This window comes from Neolamprologus brichardi, chromosome 15 (assembly GCF_056152115.1).
Source record: "Neolamprologus brichardi isolate AB-2024 chromosome 15, ASM5615211v1, whole genome shotgun sequence".
NCBI lineage: Eukaryota > Metazoa > Chordata > Actinopteri > Cichliformes > Cichlidae > Neolamprologus > Neolamprologus brichardi.
In genome coordinates, this window is record NC_142118.1 from 10,225,257 (window position 1) to 10,249,706 (window position 24,450).

Sequence of the window (24,450 nt, forward strand, 5' to 3'; positions counted from 1 at the left end):
ATTGCGAGTTTAGAGCTGTAGTTTTCCCAGATGAGAGAGCCGCTGGTGCGGTGGGAAACCGAGACGGAGTGAGAACTCTCCACGTGACTCTTCTCTCTGCAGGCACGCGGGCATCTCTCCGCCAGTGCGTTGATTGTTGCGGTTCCTCGTCACCCGAAGAAAGTTGTTCGGCTCGTGGTGAATTTGTGTAGTTCTGTTTTATTTTAAGAAATAAATCAACTATGGCAGACTCACAAGAGGACAAGCTGTACAGGGTAGAATACGCCAAAAGTGGCCGCGCGTCGTGCAAAAAATGCAAAGAAAACATAGCTAAAGACTCGCTGAGGATGGCTATCATGGTGCAGGTAAGGTGGCGACGCGTGGAGGCAAAGCCGCTCCGTTAACTGGCTTGCTATCTGGGTGCTGCTATCTGAGGAAAGCATGCGGGCTGTTGTACGGGTGTAGTGGATGGGTAGGAGCAGACTGGAGAGTAGGAAAATACAGCTTATGGTGTGGTTTCAGTTGCGCCGAATCAGGCCCTCGTTAGCATTTAAATGGCTGACATTGTCTGTGCACTCCTGTCCATCACAAAGAGCCGCGGATCCTTTTTGTCTCTGTCTGGCTATTATGCATCTTGCAGTTCATGAGCTAATTTAATTTATGCTTGAAGGCTGCAGATATTCAGAGTTTGTCTACCCCAGAAGACAAATAATAGGGAAAAAAATCACAGCACACAGAAGCAGAAATACCACTGCGTGGAAACCGCTGCTGCCCCACAGAGAGGTAATCACTTAAAGAGTCGGAGAGCTGCTTATGTGGCTGGCTGTTTACTCATGGTTGATGGGAACAGCTCAGGATTCTCAGGTCACTCAACTTTTCTCTCTAAAGACCTGCCACATTCAGTCTGTGTAATCCATACAAATCAGCAAAGTGTAAAGTACTTTTTGTGCACTTCATGCACCTTTTTTATGAATGTAGGGGTCACACAGGGCTCTATTCTTGAGCCACTTTAGTTTACACATTGTATAAAGTATGCCTTAGTAAAAGAAGAAAAATATATATTTTTTAATCTTTGTATATAAACCTTAAAAAATGTGTTATGTCCTAAATATACAATATTTATTAGTTTGTCTTCCAGTATTATCTTACTTTTTTTCATTGATTGTACTTATTTGTATTTTTGTATTTCCTTCATATATCTGTACCTGAGCTGAGGTGACGCAAAAATTTCCCCGTTGTGGGATCAATAAAGTCTTATCTTATCTTATCTTTATTCAATTTTCATAGCTATACATGCTGTCTTTTTTGTTACCTGCCCAGGCACTAACATTGCTAGAAAACAGCATGTTTACATCTTATTTTTTTATACTGATGTCCATAAAAATGTCTCAAAGCCATGGGCTGTTTGTCAAAATTTTGCGCAACCTGGATTTAACTTAAGAGTAGTTCCAAAGTATCTTTGTGTCATGTAATAAATGGATTGAATGCCCTACACATAACATTGCATTGGTAAAGAAAAGAGATGATTAAATAAGTCTGGCAGGAAAATATTACCCTTCTGAGGCATCATATAACCATCGAGCTGGAAGAAGCAATTAGAGACGCTTTACACTGTAAGGTAAAACATCTGTTTTTTGTTCTCCAGTCTCCCATGTTTGATGGGAAGGTCCCCCACTGGCACCACTTCTCCTGCTTCTGGCAGCGAGCATCAGCTCAGTCCACCGCTGATATCACTGGGTTTTCTGATCTCCGCTGGGATGACCAACAGAAGGTGAAAAAGGCCATTGAAAGCGGTGGCGCCGCAGGAGGTCAGTACTTAAGTTTTATTAGGCTGTGACTCCTTGTGGAAATGGTTGGACGACTTAATTAATGTTATCTTAAGCTTCTTTTAGTTATTATAGGCAATCAGAGGAGTAACAGTGTTACTAAGCAGCAGTTAAACATTGCCTCATCAAAGAATCAATCAGTGCAACAGCAAAGAAAAATCATAAAGTAATTTAATTCTTTAGCCCTTATCATGAGAGGAGAACATAATTACCTGCTCAGTCACAAGGATTTATAGCAGTTGTTGACTTTGGAAAGAAAATCAAACACTGTATTATATATTTTAAAGTGTTTCCTGATGACTAGACTATAGGTGAAGCTTTGGTATGCTTATTTAGAGCTGAACACTGAGTCTGTCGGTCATTTGAATGAAAACAACTGACAGCTATTTCAATTGTAGTTGGTCTGACATAACTCAGATTTAACCTATACATCTGTAGACTCATCATGATATGTTTTATTACATATAACTGAACCAGCTATAAAAAGATATATATGTTCAATTTTTGATCTCGTAGGTAAAGGTGACCAGAAGGGTGGCGCTAAAGGCGAGAAGACGCTGAATGACTTTGCTGTGGAATACGCCAAGTCAAACCGCAGCACATGCAAAGGCTGTGAGCAGAAAATAGAAAAGGTTTGGGACCGCTTTTATTGTCTGAAAACTGTTGTTTAAATTTAATTATTTAATCATCTGGTGAGTTAACTTTGTCATTTTCCCACAAATATTTGATCCATTTGAACCTCCAGGATCAGATTCGTGTGTCTAAGAAAACTGTGGACCCCGAGAAGCCACAGCTGGGTCTTATTGACCGCTGGTACCACACGGCGTGTTTCGTGAGCCGCAGGGAGGAGCTGGTTTTCAAGCCCGAGTATAGCGCCGCTCAGCTGAAGGGATTCAATGCACTGCGGGCAGAGGACAAAGAAGAGCTCAAGAAGAGGCTCCCTGCGGTCAAATCTGAGGGGTGAGCCAAAATCATTTATTCGGTTTGAAGCCTGGGATTAAAGTTATGATCAGGTCTAGCGTTGATCCCTGCTGTTGGTCTCATTTAAAGCCTGTCTGTCCACCACTGTCCTGCAGCACATAAAAATAGCTTTAAATGTGTCCCTGAAAGCCGTCATGGTGTACGCATAAAGGAAAGGGTTGACAGCAGAGTTTGCGTGTGACAAGATGATGGCTGTGAGCAGAAGCTCAAGAGGTACATAGCAGCGTGGACACAGAAGCAGGAAGCAGTTGATTATGTGAAGTGGGATCCAGCAGACCGTAAAGAGGAAAAGAACCAGAAAGAGAGAAGTAGCCGTCTTCATCTCTCGCCGCATGCTGGCCGCGGTCCTGATTTGTCCGTCACCTCTGCCGCTTTGCTTAGATGTGATGCGCCGCACTTGCTGCTTAACCGTGACAAAGATTTGGGCGTAGATGAGGAACATGATCACCAGAGGAGTGAGCACGCAAGCGAAGAAATTGAAGTAGACCATGTAGGTCATGTCCACCACAAGGACGAAGAAACAGTAGCCCGTGTCAGGCGGCGTCTTGTGCCAGCCCATCAGAGGCACAAGTCCGATGAGAAACGCCAGAATCCATGTGGCGAGGATCACCAGCACAGCGTTGCAAGGCGTCATCAGGACCTGGTATCGGAACGGCATGAAGATGGCGACGTAGCGCTCCACAGCCACTGCCAGCAGGCTGAAGATGGAGCTCTGGGTGAACATGATCAAAACGCTGAGCATGAGAAGACACAGGTAGAGATTGTGGCGCGGCATGCCAATGTCGGTCAGGATGGCACAGGGAATGGCGATTGCGCCCACGCAAATGTCAGCAATTGCGAGCGAGACCAGGAAGTAGTTGGTGACGGTGCGCAATTTGCGGTTGAGGCCCACAGCGACACAGACCAGTAGATTTCCTGTAGTGGAGAAAAAGGCAATGACGAGCTCAGCCACCATGTATGTCACGTTGGAGGAAATCACCAAGTCTTCAGGTGGAGGCGACGCTGAATAGGAGGCATTAGAAATGGAAGCAGATGAAGAGTTCTGGAAAGCTTTTATAAAAGGGGGCAACAGATGGGAGGAGTTGCTTGTTGTTTTTTGAAAAGTGTAGAGTTGGAACAATGCTGTGGTGGCTTCCATGTTTGTCCTAAAAAGAGAAATAAGGTGCAAAACCAACTTGGAGTGGTAATAAAATGCATTAAAGAAGGAAAATTACTCACCCGTCTCCAGCAGCTCGGATCTGTTTACTGTTTTGATTTTAGCAGAGAATCTAAAAGCTTCTTCAGTATTATTCTTTCACTGGCCGTCTTCACTCAGAAAAAAAGCAAACATGCTGAAACGCATTACCACATTGATTTATATGCAGCCCTACCCCCATCCTCCTCCTCCCCATAGATTCAGCTGTTGTCTGATGAGTGAGGTTTGTCTGAGACTTGGATGGTCATTAACTGAAACACGTGTGCATGTCTGCTCTCCCAAGATGCTAAAAGCATTTTCCTCGTCAGAGCAGAATGCACGATATCAACACTGACACCTGGGGCTGTGCAGACATGTACCAACTTGCGTTTGTGTGTGTCCATTAACTGATTAGGCCCAATTGGATCTGCTTAATGACTGAAGGTGTCAGAATCAGGCTTGTTGTTCCTCATCTTGACTGCTATCCTGTGTTCCTCTGAGGCTCATTTAGGAAGCTAATTTGGATGTTTTTTCACCTTCCTATTGTCCTTGTTGAACTAACTGGAAAAAAAAGTTTTAAAGAAATGTTATGTTTGTCCTCACAGAAAGCGGAAAACTGATGATGTTGATGGAGCGTCAAAAAAACAGAAGAGAGAAGAAGACGACGAGAAGAAAAAGCTAGAAGAACAGTTAAAGGTACTTTTTAATGTTACTTCTCACGTTTTAGAGTAAACTTTGATCATTTCTGATGTTGCATTAATTTGTTTTTGTGTGTGTTTTGGCTGCACTTCTCTGCAGAATCAAAGCCAGCTTATTTGGGGAATTAAGGACAAGCTGCGAAAATATTGTTCAGCCAATGATATGAAGGAGCTGCTGATTGCAAATGGCCAGGAAGTTCCCTCTGGAGAGACCAATGTAAGAGAAGCTTGTTGTATTTGTGTCTAACGTAGCATATTGGAAAGGAGATGATGCTATATTTACTGCTCATGAATACAGTTAAAGCTAAAATTTTCTGAGGAGTGCTGCTGTTCTTCTGCTTGATGACGAATGTTTTTGGACTTGCAGGTGGTTGACAGCCTGGCCGATGGTATGGCTTTTGGTGCTCTCGAGGCCTGTAAGGAGTGCCAGGGCCAGCTGGTGTTTAAGGGTGACGCCTATTACTGCACAGGAAACATTTCTGCCTGGACAAAGTGTGTGTTCAAAACCACAACACCCCTACGCAAAGACTGGGTCATTCCCAAGGTTGGTCACCTCATCTCACTCTAACTATATGTAGAAGTCTTTTCCACAGTTGCAGAACAAGTTTGTCTTTGTTACCTTTTAACAACTAGTCCACATTCCTGTTAGCACTGCACAGCACAAGCTGGAGCAATTACTATGGCTGGATAGCTGCCCTGGACAAAATCTGTGGGCTGCATGTGTCAGTCTGTATTATATTTCTTGCAGTAGCCCCTCCCGTAGTCACTGAATCATCCTAAGTTTTCTGTGGTGGTACTATCTTAGTTTTTTGACACCAACAACAGTCTTTCCTGGTGGAGTGTGTGAAACTTTCTAAAATACGTACTGTCACCAATGGGAAAATGAAAAGTAAATAAATGAGGTGGCCTTATCCAATGAGCAGGACTGAGGAAGAAACTGCTATATAAAACAAATTTGTAGTTACTTGTTTGCTCTGTGTCTCTGAAATATCCTCTCTTTCCATTTTAGGAATTCCACGAAGTTTCTTTTCTGAAAAAATTCAAATTCAAGCGGCAGGACAGGGTTTACCCCAAAGAGGCTCCCACAAAAACCCTGACAGCGGCCAAATCAGAACCACTACCGAGTGCATCCAGCGCTCCGACCGAGACACTGCCACAGGGAGCACCTTCAGGTGAGAAAAACTTAAAGACTGTGTAAAACATTAAAAATCTCCCTTCCTCTTGGTACCACGGACAAAATGCAATGAAACAATTCTTAACATTTTTCTTGTTATTAACAAAATGTTTTATTCTGTGTGTTTTGTCCCTTAGACAAGCCTCTTACTGGCATGAAGCTGCTGACTGTGGGCAAGCTGACTAAGAACAAGGATGATCTGAAAGCTGTTGTGGAAGAGCTCGGTGGAAAGATTACCGGCACAGTCAACAAGGCCTCATTGTGTATAAGCACCAAGAGTGAGTAACGATTTAAAATTATCACAAGTACTCTCAGTAAGAAAAGGAATGATATAACATCAAACTTTGCCATGTATTGACAGAGGAGGTGGAGAAGATGAGTAAGAAGATGGAAGAAGTAAGGGACGCTGGCGTGCGTGTGGTCTCTGAGGATTTCCTCACTGACATCAAGTCATCGGGCAAAGCCCTCCAGGAGCTGGTCTCCCTGCACGCCATCTCCCCCTGGGGGGCAGAGGTTAAAGTCGAAGCTCAGGCTCCATCTGTGGCCTCCAAGTCTGGAACACTGGCTACTAAGAGCACAGGGAGGGTGAAAGAGGAGGAAGGTAAAGGGCACTTAATGTGGAAATACTGAATGCATGCATTAGAACAATTGGGGCGGTATACAATGTGACATTTAGTGCATACATTAAACAGTTGTGGCATTACAGGTGGTAGCAAATCCAAGAAGATGAAACTCACAGTCAAAGGTGGAGCTGCTGTGGATCCAGACTCAGGTAGTCATTAGAACCATGGACTGAAAATGCTTCATTTCTCTTTTTTTCCCCCCCACAATTTTAATTAATTTTTTTTTTCCTAGGTCTGGAGAACAGTGCCCATGTTTTGGAGCAGAATGGGAAGATGTACAGTGCTACACTCGGTCTTGTGGATATTGTCAGAGGAACTAACTCTTACTATAAACTGCAGCTTCTTGAGGATGATGTACAGAAACGGTAATCGGACCTCTTTGTGTTGGCTGCAGTTAGGCTTTGCCTATTGTTTACCATTTCCCCCCCCATTCGTGGAAATGTTATCTATCCAGACACTAACTCATGTATCTCTTCCCTCTGTGACATACGTGTAGGTACTGGGTGTTCAGGTCATGGGGCAGAGTGGGTACCACTATTGGAGGAAACAAGTTGGACAAATTCAATGACAAGAACTCTGCTCTGGATAATTTCCTGGGTGTGTACAAGGAGAAGACGGGCAATGACTGGGGCTCGTCCAACTTCACCAAATATCCCAATAAGTTCTACCCGCTGGAGATTGACTACGGACAGGTACACATACACAGTAATAAGTCAACATCTCGTCTGACATGTTGGGGATTTTTAATTTCTTAGTGACCCCTTGTGTTTCTGTGCAGGATGAGGAGGCAGTGAAGAGGCTGACAGCCACGGCTGGCACCAAGTCAAAGCTGGCCAAACCTGTCCAGGAGCTAATCAAGATGATCTTTGATGTAGAAAGCATGAAGAAGGCCATGGTCGAGTTTGAGGTAAGACTTGCCTACCACACACTGAAATCAGGATCTTCCAGTTCTTTGGGTTATTTTTACCATTTCGCCTGATGTGGTATTTACTTCACATTTTTGCAAGTTCATTCATTCAAGTCAGATGGATAAAACCTATGCAGTATACAGTAATATTTTGACTTAGATGTACAAATTTAAGAAGTATATTAAAGTAACCAAAAAAATCCTGTCTGATGCTGTGGATTAACGTCTGGATAAATGTAAATGTGTTTTAGTTTTTGACTTTTTAGGCTGTTGTCACAGACGTAAAAATAATTTACTGATGTTTAAGAGATTAAACAATTTAATGAGAATACTCATCTTTATTTACAAAGACAACATTTTAAGTGCTTTTTCTTTTATCAGCAGATTAGATAACTCTTCTAATACAATTAGTTAATTTATAATGATAAGTGCTCTGTGAGCATTACTACTTATTATTATCCCTCAGCTGTAAAAGGCTGACCCTGCTGGGCGTTGGGCAGCTGGCATTGAAACGCAAGGTTGTGAATGTCATAACTTGAGAACAAGGCAACAGAGGATTTTGAAAATGATACCATACTGGACTTACTAGAATGCTGAGGGGTAGCACTGGTATCCACCAGTATTTTTGCACTTGGCAGGTTGATTTATTCTTCTTCTGTCTGCAGATTGACCTCCAGAAGATGCCACTCGGTAAGCTGAGCAAGAGGCAAATCCAGAGTGCCTATGCGCTCCTCACTGAAGTACAGCAGGTCAGTGACAGTCAACAGCTCCTCTGAGAGTTGCATCGGTATTTATGTTGGATTCCTCTTTATATAACTCTGTAATGCTTTGAAATCCACTTTAATACTATCGTTTGGCATGAATTTTGGACATAACAACTAGTCCTTCTGTACCAGTGGTTGGATGAGATCTGTGCAGCTCCTGATCATGCAACGTTTACATTTTTAACTTACTTTTGTTAAAGGCTGTGTCAGAGTGTGTGTCTGAGGCGCAGATACTGGATCTCTCCAATCGCTTTTATACCCTAATACCTCATGACTTTGGCATGAAGAAACCTCCACTGCTCAACAACCTGGACTACATTCAAGTAAGGACTCATAAACTGCCCAATCTAGAGTTTGACCTTTCTTTGTCATGTCATACACTAAGCCTAATGCAGAGTTTAAAAAGGTTGATCTTTAAATGCATCACTGTTTTAGGCCAAAGTTCAGATGTTGGACAACCTGTTGGATATTGAAGTGGCTTACAGCTTACTGAGAGGAGGAGCCCAGGACAATGAGAAAGACCCCATCGACATAAACTATGAGAAACTAAAGACAAAGATTGAGGTAAGGAGCACAGCTCTTTAGAGAGTAAAGTTTTGTTCTTAATCATCAACGGAGTGCAAGATTTCATTTTTGCCCTGATGATTGCTTTTAAATTTCAAAAATTTAAGTTTTGAAATTTAAAAACAAAAAAATGCACGTGACACATCTGTTGCTTTACAGGTTGTTGACAAGACCACAAGTGAAGCTGAGATCATCGTGCAATACGTTAAGAACACCCACGCTGCTACACACAACACGTACACACTGGAAGTACAAGAGGCAAGTCTTTTTTTTTCTTTTTTTCTTAATTTATTGATTGATTAACTTGGTAAAAATGGGTTTAAGCAGGACAAGCGCTTTATTTTAATGGCTTTAATAGATTTGGAATCTTAGTTTGTCTTCTGATTGTGTTTCTGTATTTTAGATATTTAAAATTGTCAGAGAGGGAGAGCACCAGCGATACCGTCCATTCGAGGAGCTGCACAATCGCCAGCTATTGTGGCACGGCTCTCGAACCACCAACTACGCCGGTATTCTGTCTCAGGGTCTCCGCATCGCCCCTCCAGAGGCCCCAGTGGTGAGTGTTGTTTTGAAACCAGCTTGATAATAAGATGTGAAGAATTAAAAACCTCTCCTTCTAATAAATACCCCAACTTTACCCATAGTTTCTAGCGTTTAGTCCTGCATAACATTACAGTCCTGCTTAATTTTCTCCAGACTGGTTACATGTTTGGCAAAGGTGTGTACTTTGCTGACATGGTGTCCAAGAGTGCAAACTACTGCCATACCTCCCAGTCAGATCCGGTGGGCCTCATTCTGCTCGGCGAGGTTGCTCTAGGAAACATGTAAGTGACGGTCTGAATGCAAAAAAATATATATTTCATCCTTTGAAATGTTGGCCTGACTGTGTAAATAAATGCAATCTCCTTTTTAACTAATGCAGGCATGAACTGAAGAAGGCTTCTCATATTACAAAATTACCTAAGGGCAAGCACAGTGTTAAAGGTGAGAGACATATTGGGTTGCAGCGTTTTAATTGGTGTTATTTTTCTAAGTGTTTGGTTCACATGGCAAACTTTGTGCTTAAAGCTTTGTATTTCTGTTTAGTCTGTGTCCCTAACTGTAATTTAGATCCACGCTTTTCAGCGTAGTTCTTAACAAGGTGATGAAATTCATCCCAGCTGGAAATATTTACCTTTGTCTCTGTCAGTTTTTAAAACTGCGTGTGTGTGTGTGCATATAATATTCACTTTTGGGTTTTTTTTTATTACAGGTTTGGGTAGAACTGCTCCCGATCCAAATGCCACTGTCACTTTAAATGGAGTGCAAGTGCCTCTGGGAAAAGGAGTCCACACTAATATTGATGACACAAGTCTGCTGTACAACGAGTATCCTCTAATATTAGTTTGTTTGGTTATATGTGTAGTGATTTTTTTTTTTTACCTGCTTGTCTGTACATAACCTGTGCAGTTAAAAAGGTGAGTAAAATTTGTTACATTTCTATCTTACAGTCACCGGCCATTTCATTAGGTGTATCTGTTCATTTGTCATTAATACAAAATCTAATGATCCGGTCACCTAGCAGCAACTCGGTGCATTTACACATCAAAGATCAAAGAGAGGTTTACAATAGGGAAGGTAAGTTAAGTCACTTTCAACATGCAGTACAAGTAAGGTATAATAAATAAAAGACCAGTGAGTTCACCCATGGAAACATAGTTTTATAGCTTTCTATCTTTTAATAGGTGAATATTGTCTAACCTACTTTTCATTGTGTAGCTCACCCAGCTGTCATGCATAAATCGACTCATTTGCACTGCTTATAGCAGTGAAGACATGAAGATGAGACAGTTGAAGGGTTGTGTTTATGTCCTAACAGGAGTCACCACAAAATAAATTGTCAGGGTATTTGTGTTTTCAGCTTAATTTGTAACTTTTTCTTTTTTGATCATCTGTACCACCTGTTTTCTTTAACCGTGCTCCCTCAGGTACATCGTGTATGATGTAGCACAGGTAAATCTGAAGTATCTTCTGAAGATCAAGTTTAACTACCAGACATCCCTGTGGTGAGAGGGGCTGCGCACGAAGCTTCTTCATAAAGAAAGGAAAAAAGACCACTGTTGCCTCCAAAATGCTTGGGCTTCATTCTCTGCAACCGAAGATGTTTAAAAAAGGAGTGATACTAAACCGTCCTTCATGGTGGATCCTTGGAAATCTCGTCACTTTATTGTGTTTTCACCAGTGGCAGACTTCCTTAGTAATACATTAGGTACCTAAATACTGGCTTCTTCACCACATTGCATACATCAGTACATGGAGAGGTCTGGTGATAACTTCAGAAAGTGTTGGTAATCTGTCACTGGAGAAGGATTTTATTTTCCTGTAGTTCATAAGGTATAGTCCTGCAAGTTTAGGAGTGTTCAAGAGCCAGTCCGCAAACATACACAAACCAATAATTTGCTGTGAATCCACAGTAAAGTGAAGACTAAGATACTGTAAGCATTTTGACATGTATATACTTGTTTTGTTCGCATCTCTAGCTGTCTTCCTCACTAAAAAGAAAAAAAAATGTGATGAGTGTTTATGCAAGGCGCCCTGTAAAAGATAAAGGCCATACTAAGTGTTTTTTTTATGTCTTTTTCTTGCTTCTCTCAAACCCAAATAAAACATTAGACATGAAGAAGGGTTTCTTTCAGTTTGTTGAAGAAGGCAAAAATCAAGGTCATTTGCTAAGGAGCACTCCTGGGAATGGTATAACCTTGATGAAAAATCATTGTCAAATACTTTCCCCTAGGGATCAATAAAGTATTCTGATTCTGAAAAAGCAGGCTTTGGCTTGATTTTGGTAGGACATTTAAGCAGTAGAAGCTGTCTTGCCTCATTTCCCACTGGCACTGTAGGGTAGCAAAATAAAGAGTTAATATGCAAAAAAAAAACAGCAAGATTTTCTGTATTTAATGGTAACAATACAAACAATATGAGCTTACTAAAGTGAAAAAAATGGAAGAAACTTACACTTTCTGTGAGATTAGAAACTCATATTTGCACAAATGATTTTTTTTTTTTTTTTTTAGTTTTTCATCTACTTTTTCCTCATATCTAAACAAAATCTCACGTGTATTTGGTTATTTACTAATTAATAGATAAATGGTACCCCATATGCTGTGTTTTATGTTGCGTATAGTATAAACAAAATCTTTCTTGGTATAACTGCAGGTAAAAATAAATACATTTACTCATGAGAGAACATTTCATTTCAAACACACTTCCCAAACAAAGACTAAAACGTAAAGGAGAAATGAACGATAAAATGACTGATGTGGCGTATGAAACAATGGCTGGTTGCTATGCTCCCATTCCGAGTCAAGTTTTTGATACGAAACGATTTCCCAAGGATTTAACTTCACATTTAACATGTAAAAGTTTGATGTGTAGAAAGTGGATGTATTTGTTTAGATAAACAAACTACTGGAAGCAGTTATTAAGCTACCATTTAAGCAAATTACGGGATTTTTATTTCTCAAATCGCCCTCCAGATAGAGTCCCGACCCAGAATGCATTTTGACAAGGTCTTTGAAAAAGCGGCGCGGCTAATTCAAGATGGCGGAGATGGACCAGCTGTTAGACGAGAGTGAGTAACAACACAAATTCAAGGAGTTTTGCATTGTAAACAAGCAGCAGTCCCGCGGTGGTAAAATAAATAACTGGCCAAAACCCGATATCGCTGACCATGTAATGGCTATCATAGGTTCTGCGCGGACTTCATAAGCTCATTTTAGACCCAAACAGACACCGGGTCTGTCTAAGTCAGCTAACGCTTGTTAGCGCGAGAGGCTAACCATGGCTAATGTTGGAGTTGAACAAGTTACTCTAGCCCAACTGGGTGAACAAATAACGTTAGCTTAGCCCCGAGCTAACGTCTGCTAACCTTAGATCGCATATAGCAGGAACAAAAAGGCTGCCACTACGCCACTAGCTGCTAACAAGCTATCTGTTTTGCTGGACTTATTTTCTATTTTATTGATTTATTTTAGTTTTCCATGACACTTTCCTCATTTTCAGCGTTCCTTCACCCTGGTTATAGTTAGGCGTTGTGTATCATTATTGATCTTGTGAAAGGAAACTTGCCAGTTCATTTGTCTGTTTACACCTGAAACGGTCTCTGGGAACTTACCTAATGTAAATAACGTTATTTTACAGCTCATAGCTTAGCTTGTCTGGCTTATGTGTAGATACGAATTGCCCACAGCTGATGTTACACCCGTGTCTGACAGCTCCAGTTGGGGGTAAAGGCCTAACCGAGTCCGCTAGCTTTATTTTTAATTCCTGTTCACCTGCCTGGCTCCTGTCAGTGTTTAAAGCACCATCTTACTGATTCTGTGACAGGTGAAATGAGCATTTCGTAACTTAAAAAGGAGAACACTGGCAAATAATATTTATCAAAGTTGCACCGTTTTAGATTTCGTCTATGTGGTGTTGCTTTTTTAGGCTTTTTAATGCTCTACAGTAATGTAGCCTAAATTGTTCTCTTCCTCAGGTTCCTCAGCAGAGGCACTCGTCAGTCTTAAAGGTATGGATTCCCTTGTATTTATGCTTTTTACTGTTTACAAATATACTGGGTGCTTCTGTAACGTTGACTCGAATTCCTCACTATATCGATTAGACCTGTGTCAGATCACGTTGGTCAGAGCTCTGTAATAGTTTCTAATTGCAAGCTTACATGGCATAATGGTCCTGTTATGTTTGCATGTGATTTTTGTCTGTTGGTAAAGGGTTGTTAAGATATATTTACTGATTTAGAAATTGTTTTTGGTGTTCTTGTATATAAATATGTTGGTATTCTCACAGAGGGCAGTTTGTCCAACACTCTGAATGAGAAAAACAGCTTCCCACGAGCTCACAACACCAGGGGACGGCATTCCTCTGTCACAATGGACACGGTAAGTTAATGCAATGAAAGCAATGAAAACTTCGAAAACAAAGAGAATCTGTTACACATGTTGCTTTAATTACTAATATGAAAAATATGGTATAGTGGTTAACATAGTCACCTTACTCCACAATTATGCTTCAGTGGGAAATTTGTGCCATAGCTATGTCATAACAGGAAATCCCTCTAAAACCCTATGATGAAACCCTAAGGCATGACATGACGCACACCTCCACTGAAACGGAACTAAATGTGGTGTCAGTGTAAGCCGCAGCTATTGTAATTGGCCTGTTCAGTACCATTGAGTCCTCCTGATGCATTTCCAGCTACTTTTTTGCCACGGTTTTGGAATTTATCAGTGAAAGAATACCAATCATGTCAAAGCTGCACCAGATCAAGTACTATCCACTGTGGTGACCCGTTGGGAAATAAGGGAGCAGTTCAGTGTATCTTTTCTTTCCTTTTAGCAACCAAGAAGTTAATTATTACAATGCAGTAATACAGTGTTTGATATTTTTTTTAAAAATCACAATTATTTCTTCATAAAATGAAAAAAAAAAGAAAGTCACTTCATCTTATGTGAGAGAGCCATGGCCAAAAATGGTAATGTATATGCTGCAGATATTAATTTTCTAAAAAGTGCAGCATCGAATTACAGCTCAGTAGAACCAAAAGAAAGCTTAAAGGAGTGGATATTTAAACAGGGTCTTTTTCATAGATGACAGTGAGCATTGTGAATATTATACAAATTAAGTGATTCTTGCTCACTATGGATATATCGTTAGTGTGTATGCATAGTTACTGCCCTTTGCTCAGCTTAGCAGCATAGTTAAGTCTTTTGCAGTTCTGTTTACATCTCAGGAGTTGATTTTCTTACCTCATTAAGTTGTTTCATGCCAGTGTAATGTGATGTGGAACTGGAAGGAAAATGCATTTCATCTCATTTTGCATGAATGGGGGTCTTTACATTTACTTAGATATTATTTCAGAACCTGTGTATTATACATGAGAGTTCCCAGAGTAACATTTGTGTTAGCCAGGCTATTTATAACACAACATGCCAGAATTTCTACTGCTAATAGACGCCTAATATGGAGAATGCAATAATGTTATTTATAGATTGTTGGTAATATTTTGAATTTACATTGTTCTTGCAGCCTACACGGAGCTCGAAGCGGAGCCGTTTGTTTCGAGATGAAGATGAGCCACCGCAGCAGCGTCTTCCGTCCAGATCTCCACGGAGGAGCCAGAGAGTCACCACCACACCACAGGTATTGATTGCATTCTTCCTTACGATCACGTATATATTGATGTTAATACATTTTCCTTGTAATGCTCTAGTTAGCACTGTTCATATTAAACTTTAAGATAATTGTGTCACCTGTGCAGTTTACAAGGCCCAAGATTAAAAGTAAAGTAAATTGTGTGTGAAAAGTGCTCATCCACTTGCATTACTTGTGACGAGATATATTACACTTGGGTGTTTGAAAGTTTTTGTAATATAAAAGTTCAACTTTGTTTGAGGTTTGTTTTGGTCCAAAAAGTTATCTGTTTATACCTGAGCTGTTTTTGGTATGGGTGTCTTCAAAGAGTTGAACATCATGCCAACATTAAAATAAGATAAAATGTGAGTCCAAATTATAGCTAATAACTTAAATTTAACATAAAAATCAATCAATAGCCAAAAGAATAAGATAGAGTTTAACTTTAGATATCCATATGTGTATATGAATAAACATACGCATATACACACACAAATATATAAAATCTAAACTAGAATTTTTTAAAAAGTCTCCTTGCGGGGTAATGTGAGTTTTAAAGGTTATGCTTTCTGACCAAGTTGGTGTGCCTGAGATTGAATAAGTTCATCATATCTCTACAGCATAACATAATATGATTTGTCTAGTGTAACCCTTTCCAAAGGAGTTCTTTAAAATGCCTACCATATTGTTGTTTATGAAATGACTGTTGTTTTAATGGTTTTCTTCACAGAAATTTTCTAACATTGTGACACCAGATAAGAAGGCTTCCCAGAAAATAGGGCTGAGATTAAGAAACCTGCTGAAACTGCCCAAAGCTCACAAATGGTGCATCTATGAATGGTTTTATTCCAATATTGACAGGTAAAGTCTGATTTTTATTTATTTATTTATTTTTGTTCCCCGATGAGTACACATAAATAAATGAGAGAAAAAATAAGTTACCCACGCATAACTGGTCTTAATTCAGCTTATCACGTTAGTCAAAAGCAAAATGGTAATTATAAAACTGTTACTGTTGCTTCTCTTTCTTCCAGGCCTCTTTTCGAGGGTGACAATGAGTTCTGCCTGTGTCTTAAGGAGACTTTCCCCAACCTGAAAACAAGAAAGCTAACCAGAGTTGAGTGGGGTACAATAAGGAGGTTGATGGGGAAACCTCGACGGTACGCTGTGATTTTTACATAAGTGTTTGGAACAGTTTCCTTATGGACTTGATGTGTCAGGACAAAAAGAACTGGCATTACATTGCTGTGCTCTTTTGTCCCTTCAAGGTGTTCATCTGCATTCTTTGCTGAAGAGCGAACAGCATTGAGGCAGAAACGGCAGAAAATGCGGCTGTTGCAGCAAAGAAAACTAACTGACGTGTCAAACTGCAAAGATCTTCCTGATGAAATCCCTCTGCCTCTCATCATAGGAACCAAAGTCACCGGTAAGATGACTGAAGTGAGCGCAAGATGTTCAAATGAGCTGCAGTGTTGCATTTTACATTTTTCTGCTTTGCACTTTCAAAAGATATATTCACGGAATTGAACTTAAGAGGTAGAGAAGTTATTTTATCTGTCCCCTGATCTATCAGCATTGTTTGGGGAGAACTTAAGGATGACCTAATTAGATCAATTTACTGTGATTTACCTCACAAAACACAGGTTTGGTCATGATTTAAGAATTAATATGCTAATTATGGCACAAATGAACACAGATCCCTCAAAGGTCAAGTTGAATGATTTTTGTATCCAAAAGGTCAATGGTTAGCTCGACTGTGATGAGCTGACGTTTCATAGAAACGTTATTTTCTATGAAACAAAACGTGTGTCCATATTTCACACCTGGTCAGTTGCTAATTTGATGCCCAAATTAGCATCAAATTTGGGCATGAAATTGTGGTGATTGTACAGATCTTTTGTAGTATAGCGACACATATTTGAAGGATTGTCTACACTCTGTTGCTTTATCAGTTGACTTTATTGGCAAGCATAAACAAGGAATTGCTAAATTCCTTCAAAGTTGAAGGACTGCAGTCTTTCCTGACAAATACTGTTTTAATAGGGAGATAAACAACACACTAGACATTTAGGTCTAGGGGGCGATCGTGGCTCAAGAGTTGGGAGTTCGCCTTGTAATTTGAAGGTTGCCGGTTCAAGCCCCGGCTTGGACAGTCTTGGTCGTTGTGTCCTTGGGCGAGACACTTCATCCGTTGCCTACTGGTAGTGGTCAGAGGGCCCAGTGGCGCCAGTGTCCGGCAGCCTCACCTCTGTCAGTGCGCCCCAGGGTGGCTGTGGCTACAATGTAGCTTGCCGTCACCAGTGTGTGAATGTGTGGATGACAGGTTGTGTAAAGCGCTTTGGGGTCCTTAGGGACTAGTAAAGCGCTATATAAATACAGGTCATTTACCATTTAGGTCTCATATCAAATATAAAGACATTTTTCAGCCGACAAAAAGAGGGCTCACACACAGTTTGATTTTTTTCCACGGTTACCTAGAGTTGAGAAAGTTGAACAATAAGAGCACAAGACATTGAACAAATCAATAATTTTAAAATATGGTACTGGAGATGAATTTGATCAAAACTATGGACAATTAAAGGACCAAGAAATCAAGCCAACAACGTCTTTGGATGGCCAAATAGCAAAGCGTCTACTTGGCTATTTCAGACACTACATGAATCTGTACTCGTAAAAAGTCAGATCCTTTTAATGGTGTGGTGTAGGCTGTATCAGACTCCATATGTGAATAATTCATTTATTTGTTATTTATTTATTCGGATTTAAATCAAGTGCATGTATCTTTGTTCTACAGCTCGTCTCCGAGGACTCCATGATGGGCTGTTCACAGGGCAGATTGATGCAGTAGACACCAGTGCCGCCACCTATCGTGTCACCTTTGACCGCACTGGCCTGGGAACTCACACTGTGCCTGATTATGAAGTCCTGGTAAACACTTTAACTTAACTCTCATAAAAGCTTCACTCTCAGTGTGATTTTGCCACTCAGGAGAAGAAGAAGAAATGCCAATAGCTGTATCTTAGGAATTTCACAGGTCATATTATTAACCATCTTATTGTAATTTTCTTTTCCAGAGCAATGAACCTAATGAGACCATGCCCATTTCAGCCTTTGCCCAGAAGCATCGGTCAGCACGCTATATGCAAAGCCTCATGACTCCGCCTAGAGGGCCCTATCCCTCCGCTACCACTCCTGTCCATATGGTATTCAGAAACTACATTTATTACCATTTGTGGATTTGCTGACACATTTGGCCATATTCGAGTTTTGTTTTTTCTTTTCTTTTTTTGGTTTTTTCAAAGAACTGCTTTGTTTGGCCTACTATACACTATACGTTTTATACATTAATGCTAATCACTGGGTAGACTGAACAATTCCAAGGTGGGCTAGTGGCGCAATCACTTAATTCCCCCTTAGAAGCTGCTTCCTCCGTTAAAAAAAAAAAAAAAAAAAAGCCAGTGAAACCTTTGCTGGACACCTTTTTCACAGCTGTGTATCTGTTTGCCCATCTAAAAACAGATTTCACATGAAGATTGTTGACCTAACTGGCCTTTTTTTAAACAACAGGACAATGACCCTCTTATCACCCAGTCACCATGGAGGAACAAACTGCCCGGTGCTGAAGGAGATACACTGGGAGGATTTCCTGTCAAATTCCTGGTCCAAGTGGTAAGGAATTCCTGTCAAATTGAAAACTAAAAAGGTGACATCCTTAAATGTAGTTCTAATGCTTTGTCTTGTTTTTCTGTCCATTATTAGACAAGACTGTCCAAAATCCTCATGATCAAGAAAGAGCACATCAAGCACTTGAAAGAAATGAATACAGAAGCTGAGAAGCTGGTAAAGTCATTATAGTTAAGTTACTTTAAAACATGTTAAATGCTTCTGAAATATCCACATCAAGCTTACCTCAGCTATGTTTTTGTTTTGTGTTCAGAAGTCATACTCGATGCCTATTGATCTGGACTTCCAGAAGCGATATGCTACCACCGTGCTTGAGCTGGAGCAGCTAAATAAAGATCTGAACAAGGTTCTTCATGAAGTTCAGCAGTACTGCTGTGAAGTAAGTGAAAAGGCACACTTACACTTGAACTTGAAATATTTTATTGCAGTATCTGATAATTCTAGCATGTTTTTTTTCTTGTTAGTCAGGAACGAGTAAGGAAACAAATGAGTAAGAGAGCCTTGTGTTAAACATCAGTGTACATCTTTCCAGCTCGCTCCTGATCAGGGCATGGTTCCAGCAGACCATCCTACAGAGCTGCGGAGGCGTAGCGAAGAAGAGGCCCAGCAGATGGTGCAAATGCGCATCAACTCCATGAAGGACGGACAGCAGAGTGTGGCAAATCCTAGCCTCACACACCTCATTTCCCGTCTCACTGCTCTGCTCCTACAGATCAAGGTAGAAGATGTATTTTTATCACAAGTGTGTCAGGATGATAGGAGAGGATGTTAGGATGTCACACTCTGTGTGCAAAAAAGCAATTTGTTTGAAATTCAATGCACAAATTTAGAGCTACGCAGCAGTAATTTGTTAAGAAATGTTGAACTTCAAGTATATAATACAATATATGTTTTATCAATTAATCAGTAAATATAATATAATGCATCCATGACTTATGATTTGATTACCTGTTAATCATTCATTCTCCTGGCTTGTCTCAGTGTTTGGCAGATGGCGGGGATCTGAATTCATTTGAGTTTAAATCTCTAACAGACTCTCTCAATGACATCAAAGCATCGATTGATCCCTCCAACCTCAGGTAAAGGACCAAATAGTGTTTCCATCCATTTCTAACAAAAGAGCAAGAATGACTGTTTTTAAGACAAAACTGAATATTTTTCTCCTTTATTATCTGTGAATCTCAAAACTCCCAACTAACTGTAACTGTTAAAACAGTATAATCTCATATTTCATGGCTTTTCCTATAATAGGATTATTCATAGTGCAGCTACGTGGTATAAAAATAAATAACTTTCTCATTAGTTTTACTGGAGTCATTTTGATTCCCACTGAAGTCTATGCAAACTGCTGCATGTTGCTGAGCAACACACAACATTTACACACTTTGATGTGAATGATAATGTAAAATGAGCCAGAGCTAGCTGCATGTGATTGACAGATAACTATTTAGGGCATTTGGTTAGATAAAAATATTTACAGCAGAGCTGAACAGGGTGGAATGTTGAGTGTATGGCAGGACATGTGGAGAACCGGGCAGGTTGTTGGCTGTGCCGAGCAGCATGGGAACCCTAGCTGAACTGATCAGAGTCTAGACTGTGGAGAACCATTCAGAGCAAATACAAAGTAAAAGTCAGAGTAAGAGAGCAGAAATGAGGAGGGCTGCAGTTCTTTTACAATAATTAATTTACTAAAATTGGTTTGTTTTAGCTAGCTGCAAAGTTTGTTTATAATGTAGGCAGTGATCTGTCAATTTTACAGCGAGGCTATTCTTTTTATACACACTTTATTTTAACTAATACAACGTGTATTCTGAAATTTCCAAAATAATTTTGATGTGTTATGGTGTTGTTTGTTGTATCATTTGTTTATTGGTGGATGCTAAAATATATTTTTCCTTTCTAAGATATATGATGAAATAACAAATTACAATTATCTGCAATCTGTTTAGTGGTTCATACTTTTGCTGAACAAGCAAAAGTTGCTGATGTTGCAGGACCACCTGGTTGTTCCGTTGTTAACTGTTCTTCATAACTTTGGTTATTTTTCTGCATTTCCAGTTGCTTCCAGAATAACGTTGAGATCCATGTGGCACACATCCAGAGTGGCCTTAGTCAGCTGGGCAATTTGCATGCATTCGCTGCCAACAACACCAATGCAGTCTGAGTACCTGCATCGTCCCGCCACGCACAGGTGCATGTACACACACGGAAGTGCGGTATATCCATGTTTTTCTTGTGAAATGGTGCTTTCACCTGGACTGTTAAAAGACTACAAAGAAGGCTCATGTCGATGCTGTGGATCTTCAATTTGAGTTCTTCCCAGATTCCCTCAAGTTTTGATCGGAATGGAGAGAAGAATGCTGAATATTTTACTCACAAGCTTTTGTTGTATCAAAATGTTTGTGCACCCAACTGAATGAACACAAACCCGAAAGAGTCTTAAAGCTTTTTGCCACGCTCCACATTTCCAAAATATTAAAACTGTTATTTATTTGGTTTCACGTGCCAAACATAAGGTTTTAACAGTTTTTATTGTCCGTATTTATTTATTTTTGAGTAGGTGTGTATGGTTATGCAACAATATTTTGCTATTTCTTATGTTTCCCTCTGTAAGTTGTGTGTTCTGTTGCTCCTTTAATGATAAGTACAGGGGAACGCGAAGGAATGTTTTATAATTAAAAAAATGTTATTGTAGATAATTGTACAATATCTGATTATTAGGAATATTGTCAGCCTTTCCGCTGTGTATTCTGAAATGGCTTTTGTAATTTTGTGCGCACTGAAGATTTTTTTTTTTCCAGTATTTTTTTATAAAGGAGAACTCTGGGGTTTTGATCTTAAGCGTTTCCATATTTTACATCGGCTGTTGCTGCAACACCCCCCACACTAAGTCTGCATCACTGACCTTTAAACCCCGTCAACAGTTCTTTCCTAGAGATTCTCCTTTTTTTTCAGTTTTTGTAAAGTTGTATATGAGAGTGCCCCCGGGCAGTTGTATATAAATGTTTTCGTCTTTTTATATTAAACATAATATTGAAAAGCAGGTTTTGGCTTTATCGTTTTATTTATTAACAAACAAACAAATTCATACGAAACAAATAAACGTCTTTTTTTTTTTTTATATATATATATAGTTTTAAAATAAATACACTCTCACACCTCTTATGATACATGTAGCTTTTGTAATGCATCACATAAAGCCACTGAAGCTTGCCATTGCTTCATTTTCCCAATCAGAATCCGAGTCGGAGAAATCCTGCGTCTTTCTGGCGGGGATCTGGGAAAAGTGATCGAACCTGTCCCCGCTGGCCCTCGCCTGTGGATACTGCATTTGGCATCTGTTATCCTTAGATGATGATGGTGTGCTGAAGGTGTTCTGCGTTGGGATGGGAGGAATCACAACTTTCATCTCTGGTCCAATGGTTTTGTTTGGTGGGAAATTGTCATACTCCACCAAAACCTTTGGAGCTTGGCTGTTGGTCATGTTGGCGTCCATGTTTGTCTGGTGCTCTCTCCTGGGATAGAGAGGGACACTGCAGCTCGAGGTGCCAGCACTCTGCTTGTGTCGTTGCATGTGCTCTGGATTCATTCTGGTGTCCTCCTTGTCGTAGATGCGGGAGGCAGATGCTTGGGCATAGCTGCTGGGTTTGCTTGGAAGAGTGTTCCTGTGGGTGTCCTGGATGCCTTGTAGGTGCACTGTAGACCTGAAACTTTCCTCTAGTCCAAAACCACCCATCTGATGTACCTCAGCACTGTGAAGATTGTCACAAACTGCAATGGAGAGGAAAAAGTTAAAACTACAATGAGTGACACTGAGCAGGCTTGCCCTGATAGAGTGAGCAAGTGAGGATGTGACCACAAAACTAGTGAGTAAAGCTAATAGCTACCTTTTTCCAGAGCCATCCTGTTCTGGACTTGGATAAAGGGACCAGCTGCTGGCGTGCTGCTGACCTTTGTGGACGTTGATGAGCTAACCTGGCGACGAGACTTGGCCCTTCTGTTCTGAAACCACACCTACAATTTTGGAAATCCGTTAATTCACATCTTACCACTCCATAAATCCAATTTTACCACAAGTGTGGAGTAGCCGAGACTTTCCTGTGATCTTAAGTGCCTGTGTTTGCCCTTTGACCCTGCAAAATAAATCAACCAATTCAACAAAGTGTGGCGTTTAAACCGGACTTCACCTGAATTCTGGATTCCGGCAGCCCAGTCAGAGCCTCCAGTCTCTCCCGTAGGAAGATGTCGGGATATTTGGTGTCGTTGTAAACTTTCTCCAGCACCTTGATTTGCTGTTGGGTGAAATTGGTCCTCTTTCTCCTGTGGGTCAGCATTGCCACGCATTTGTCCGCCCTGGGAACAGGATTTGCGGGGTTGAAGTAGTTTCCACCGTCCGGGGGTCCACATTCTGAAAAGACGCAGGCGCAATTTAGTTATCATTGCGTAAGTTGAGCTCTGAGGCAGCTGTTAGGCCGGTGTTGTGCCAAAAAGTGATTTCCAATGTTTCTGTGTATTTTTTATGTGTAATATCTTTATGTATCTTCGTAAATAGACTTCGGTGAACAGAGTTGACAAAGGGGTTATATATAGATTTTTTCTGTTTTTCAAGTATCTTTACAACTCTGTGTTATTGTACTTACATTATAACCAATCCGGTCTTTTATCCAAACTTAAAATATTTTTACTGAACTATTGTAATATTTGCTGCCATTTCTGCTGTCCTCTTGGCCAGCTTACTCTTACAAAAGACATTTTTAATGTTAATGAGATTTTTTTAACTGCATAAATAAAGGTTACATAAAAGTCGCTGCCAAAAACTAATTGCGGCTTCTACCTTGTTACACGAATGTTGTTTGTGGCTCAAGATGACTCTATGTCATCCATAAGGGATGCATTTGACATATGTTTCACATATTATAGCCAAACAAGTTACTTATAGCAGTTTAAATATGAGCAATCAGTTTTTGGCAAATACCGGAAATCAGTTTTTGGCAGAAAATCACTTTTTGGCACAACACCGGTATTTAAAAATTAACTTTTTGTTGGGGTTAATGATCCCAGAGCCACCAACCTGGATTCACGGCGTTGTTCATCTGCAGAGGCCCTTCGTGATACATGTGGAACTGGTTCGCCTCCCCGACGCGCATATTCCCCTGAACTGCAGACATCCTTTCCGCTTTATCCCCGGTGACTGACTGACTGAGCTTGAGATCCGTGCGCTCGCTGGATTTAAATCCTCCTGTGATCAAAGGTAAAGCTGTCTAGATGTGTGAATGGGTCTGCCATGGGCCGACCGGCACTGCAGTGGCTGTGCAGCAACTTCAGACGTCTGCGGGCCAGCAGAGGTGTGAAGCAATCACACCTGGAACGATGGTCCGGCCGCGGGTCTGTTTAAAGGAGTTTTAATGGAATCTGCACGCCCAATACACATCGGCAGAGAAAACATTTATCCGCTTTGGCATGGATGAAGCAATAATGGACCCTCAGCCTTCAAAGGGAGAAAGACGGAAACGGCAATTTCCCAAAAAAGGTGGAGGAGTTCAAAGGACTATACCAGGACGCTGTGAGAAAACAGACATAAGCGCAAGCATTAGGTTTTTATTATTATTAATCTAACTCAAAACAGGGCATAATTTAATAATTATGTATACCCAACAAGACTGGCTCTTTATACAGGTTATTCTGTATCATGCCAGCATCCCAGAGTATCCCAAAGCCTAAAAATCAACAAAAACAAAAACAAAGCTGTCAATAAGATCTGAAACTGCAGAAACGACTGTTAAAAGGATGACTTCTTACACCATATAAAAACCTTTTTGTTAGATGCCAAAACATTTATTGCCATCTATAACTGCTATTGAAAAATTTTCCTGGCAGTAAACTTCATTGAAGTGAATTTGCTGTT

At 40.4% G+C, this 24,450-nt stretch overlaps 4 protein-coding genes across 6 annotated transcripts; 2 read left to right on the forward strand and 2 right to left on the reverse strand.

Annotated features, from left to right (window-relative positions):
* The first annotated feature begins 111 nt into the window (after positions 1 to 111).
* Positions 112 to 11,371, forward strand: parp1 (poly (ADP-ribose) polymerase 1). Its single transcript, XM_087852449.1, has 23 exons — positions 112 to 344; positions 1,625 to 1,787; positions 2,322 to 2,437; positions 2,551 to 2,765; positions 4,566 to 4,656; positions 4,759 to 4,875; positions 5,026 to 5,202; positions 5,668 to 5,830; positions 5,970 to 6,110; positions 6,194 to 6,433; positions 6,539 to 6,604; positions 6,688 to 6,820; positions 6,952 to 7,147; positions 7,234 to 7,362; positions 8,028 to 8,111; positions 8,327 to 8,449; positions 8,562 to 8,690; positions 8,850 to 8,948; positions 9,094 to 9,246; positions 9,387 to 9,514; positions 9,613 to 9,674; positions 9,943 to 10,057; positions 10,658 to 11,371. The coding sequence occupies exons 1-23, from the start codon at positions 222 to 224 to the stop codon at positions 10,737 to 10,739; spliced, it is 3,045 nt and encodes a 1,014-aa protein (XP_087708575.1). The 5' UTR covers positions 112 to 221; the 3' UTR covers positions 10,740 to 11,371.
* On the reverse strand, positions 2,821 to 4,807 carry adorb1a (adenosine receptor B1a). 2 transcript variants are annotated; one of them, XM_087852451.1, is made up of 2 exons: positions 4,798 to 4,807; positions 2,821 to 3,752 (listed from the first exon to the last, which is right to left on the reverse strand). In XM_087852451.1, the coding sequence occupies exon 2, from the start codon at positions 3,739 to 3,741 to the stop codon at positions 2,821 to 2,823; it is 921 nt and encodes a 306-aa protein (XP_087708577.1). In that variant the 5' UTR covers positions 3,742 to 3,752; positions 4,798 to 4,807. The 2 variants fall into 2 exon arrangements, with proteins under 2 accessions (XP_087708577.1, XP_087708576.1); XM_087852450.1 differs by lacking the exon at positions 4,798 to 4,807 and having other exon boundaries at positions 2,821 to 3,924.
* A 660-nt stretch (positions 11,372 to 12,031) lies between the features above and the next one.
* Positions 12,032 to 21,553, forward strand: lin9 (lin-9 DREAM MuvB core complex component). Of its 2 annotated transcripts, none has more exons than XM_006797079.3 (15): positions 12,032 to 12,300; positions 13,207 to 13,239; positions 13,518 to 13,609; positions 14,757 to 14,870; positions 15,592 to 15,722; positions 15,896 to 16,021; positions 16,130 to 16,287; positions 17,656 to 17,789; positions 17,936 to 18,064; positions 18,429 to 18,530; positions 18,621 to 18,701; positions 18,799 to 18,924; positions 19,078 to 19,263; positions 19,527 to 19,624; positions 20,604 to 21,553. In XM_006797079.3, exons 1-15 carry the CDS (start codon positions 12,270 to 12,272, stop codon positions 20,707 to 20,709), a joined length of 1,647 nt encoding a protein of 548 aa, XP_006797142.1. In that variant the 5' UTR covers positions 12,032 to 12,269; the 3' UTR covers positions 20,710 to 21,553. The 2 variants fall into 2 exon arrangements, with proteins under 2 accessions (XP_006797142.1, XP_006797144.1); XM_006797081.3 differs by lacking the exon at positions 12,032 to 12,300 and adding an exon at positions 12,535 to 13,055.
* A 182-nt stretch (positions 21,554 to 21,735) lies between these two features.
* mixl1 (Mix paired-like homeobox) lies at positions 21,736 to 23,713 on the reverse strand. The gene is made up of 4 exons (XM_087852419.1): positions 23,617 to 23,713; positions 22,733 to 22,953; positions 22,433 to 22,559; positions 21,736 to 22,316 (listed from the first exon to the last, which is right to left on the reverse strand). Exons 1-4 carry the CDS (start codon positions 23,711 to 23,713, stop codon positions 21,736 to 21,738), a joined length of 1,026 nt encoding a protein of 341 aa, XP_087708545.1.
* Between the last annotated feature and the right edge of the window lie 737 nt (positions 23,714 to 24,450).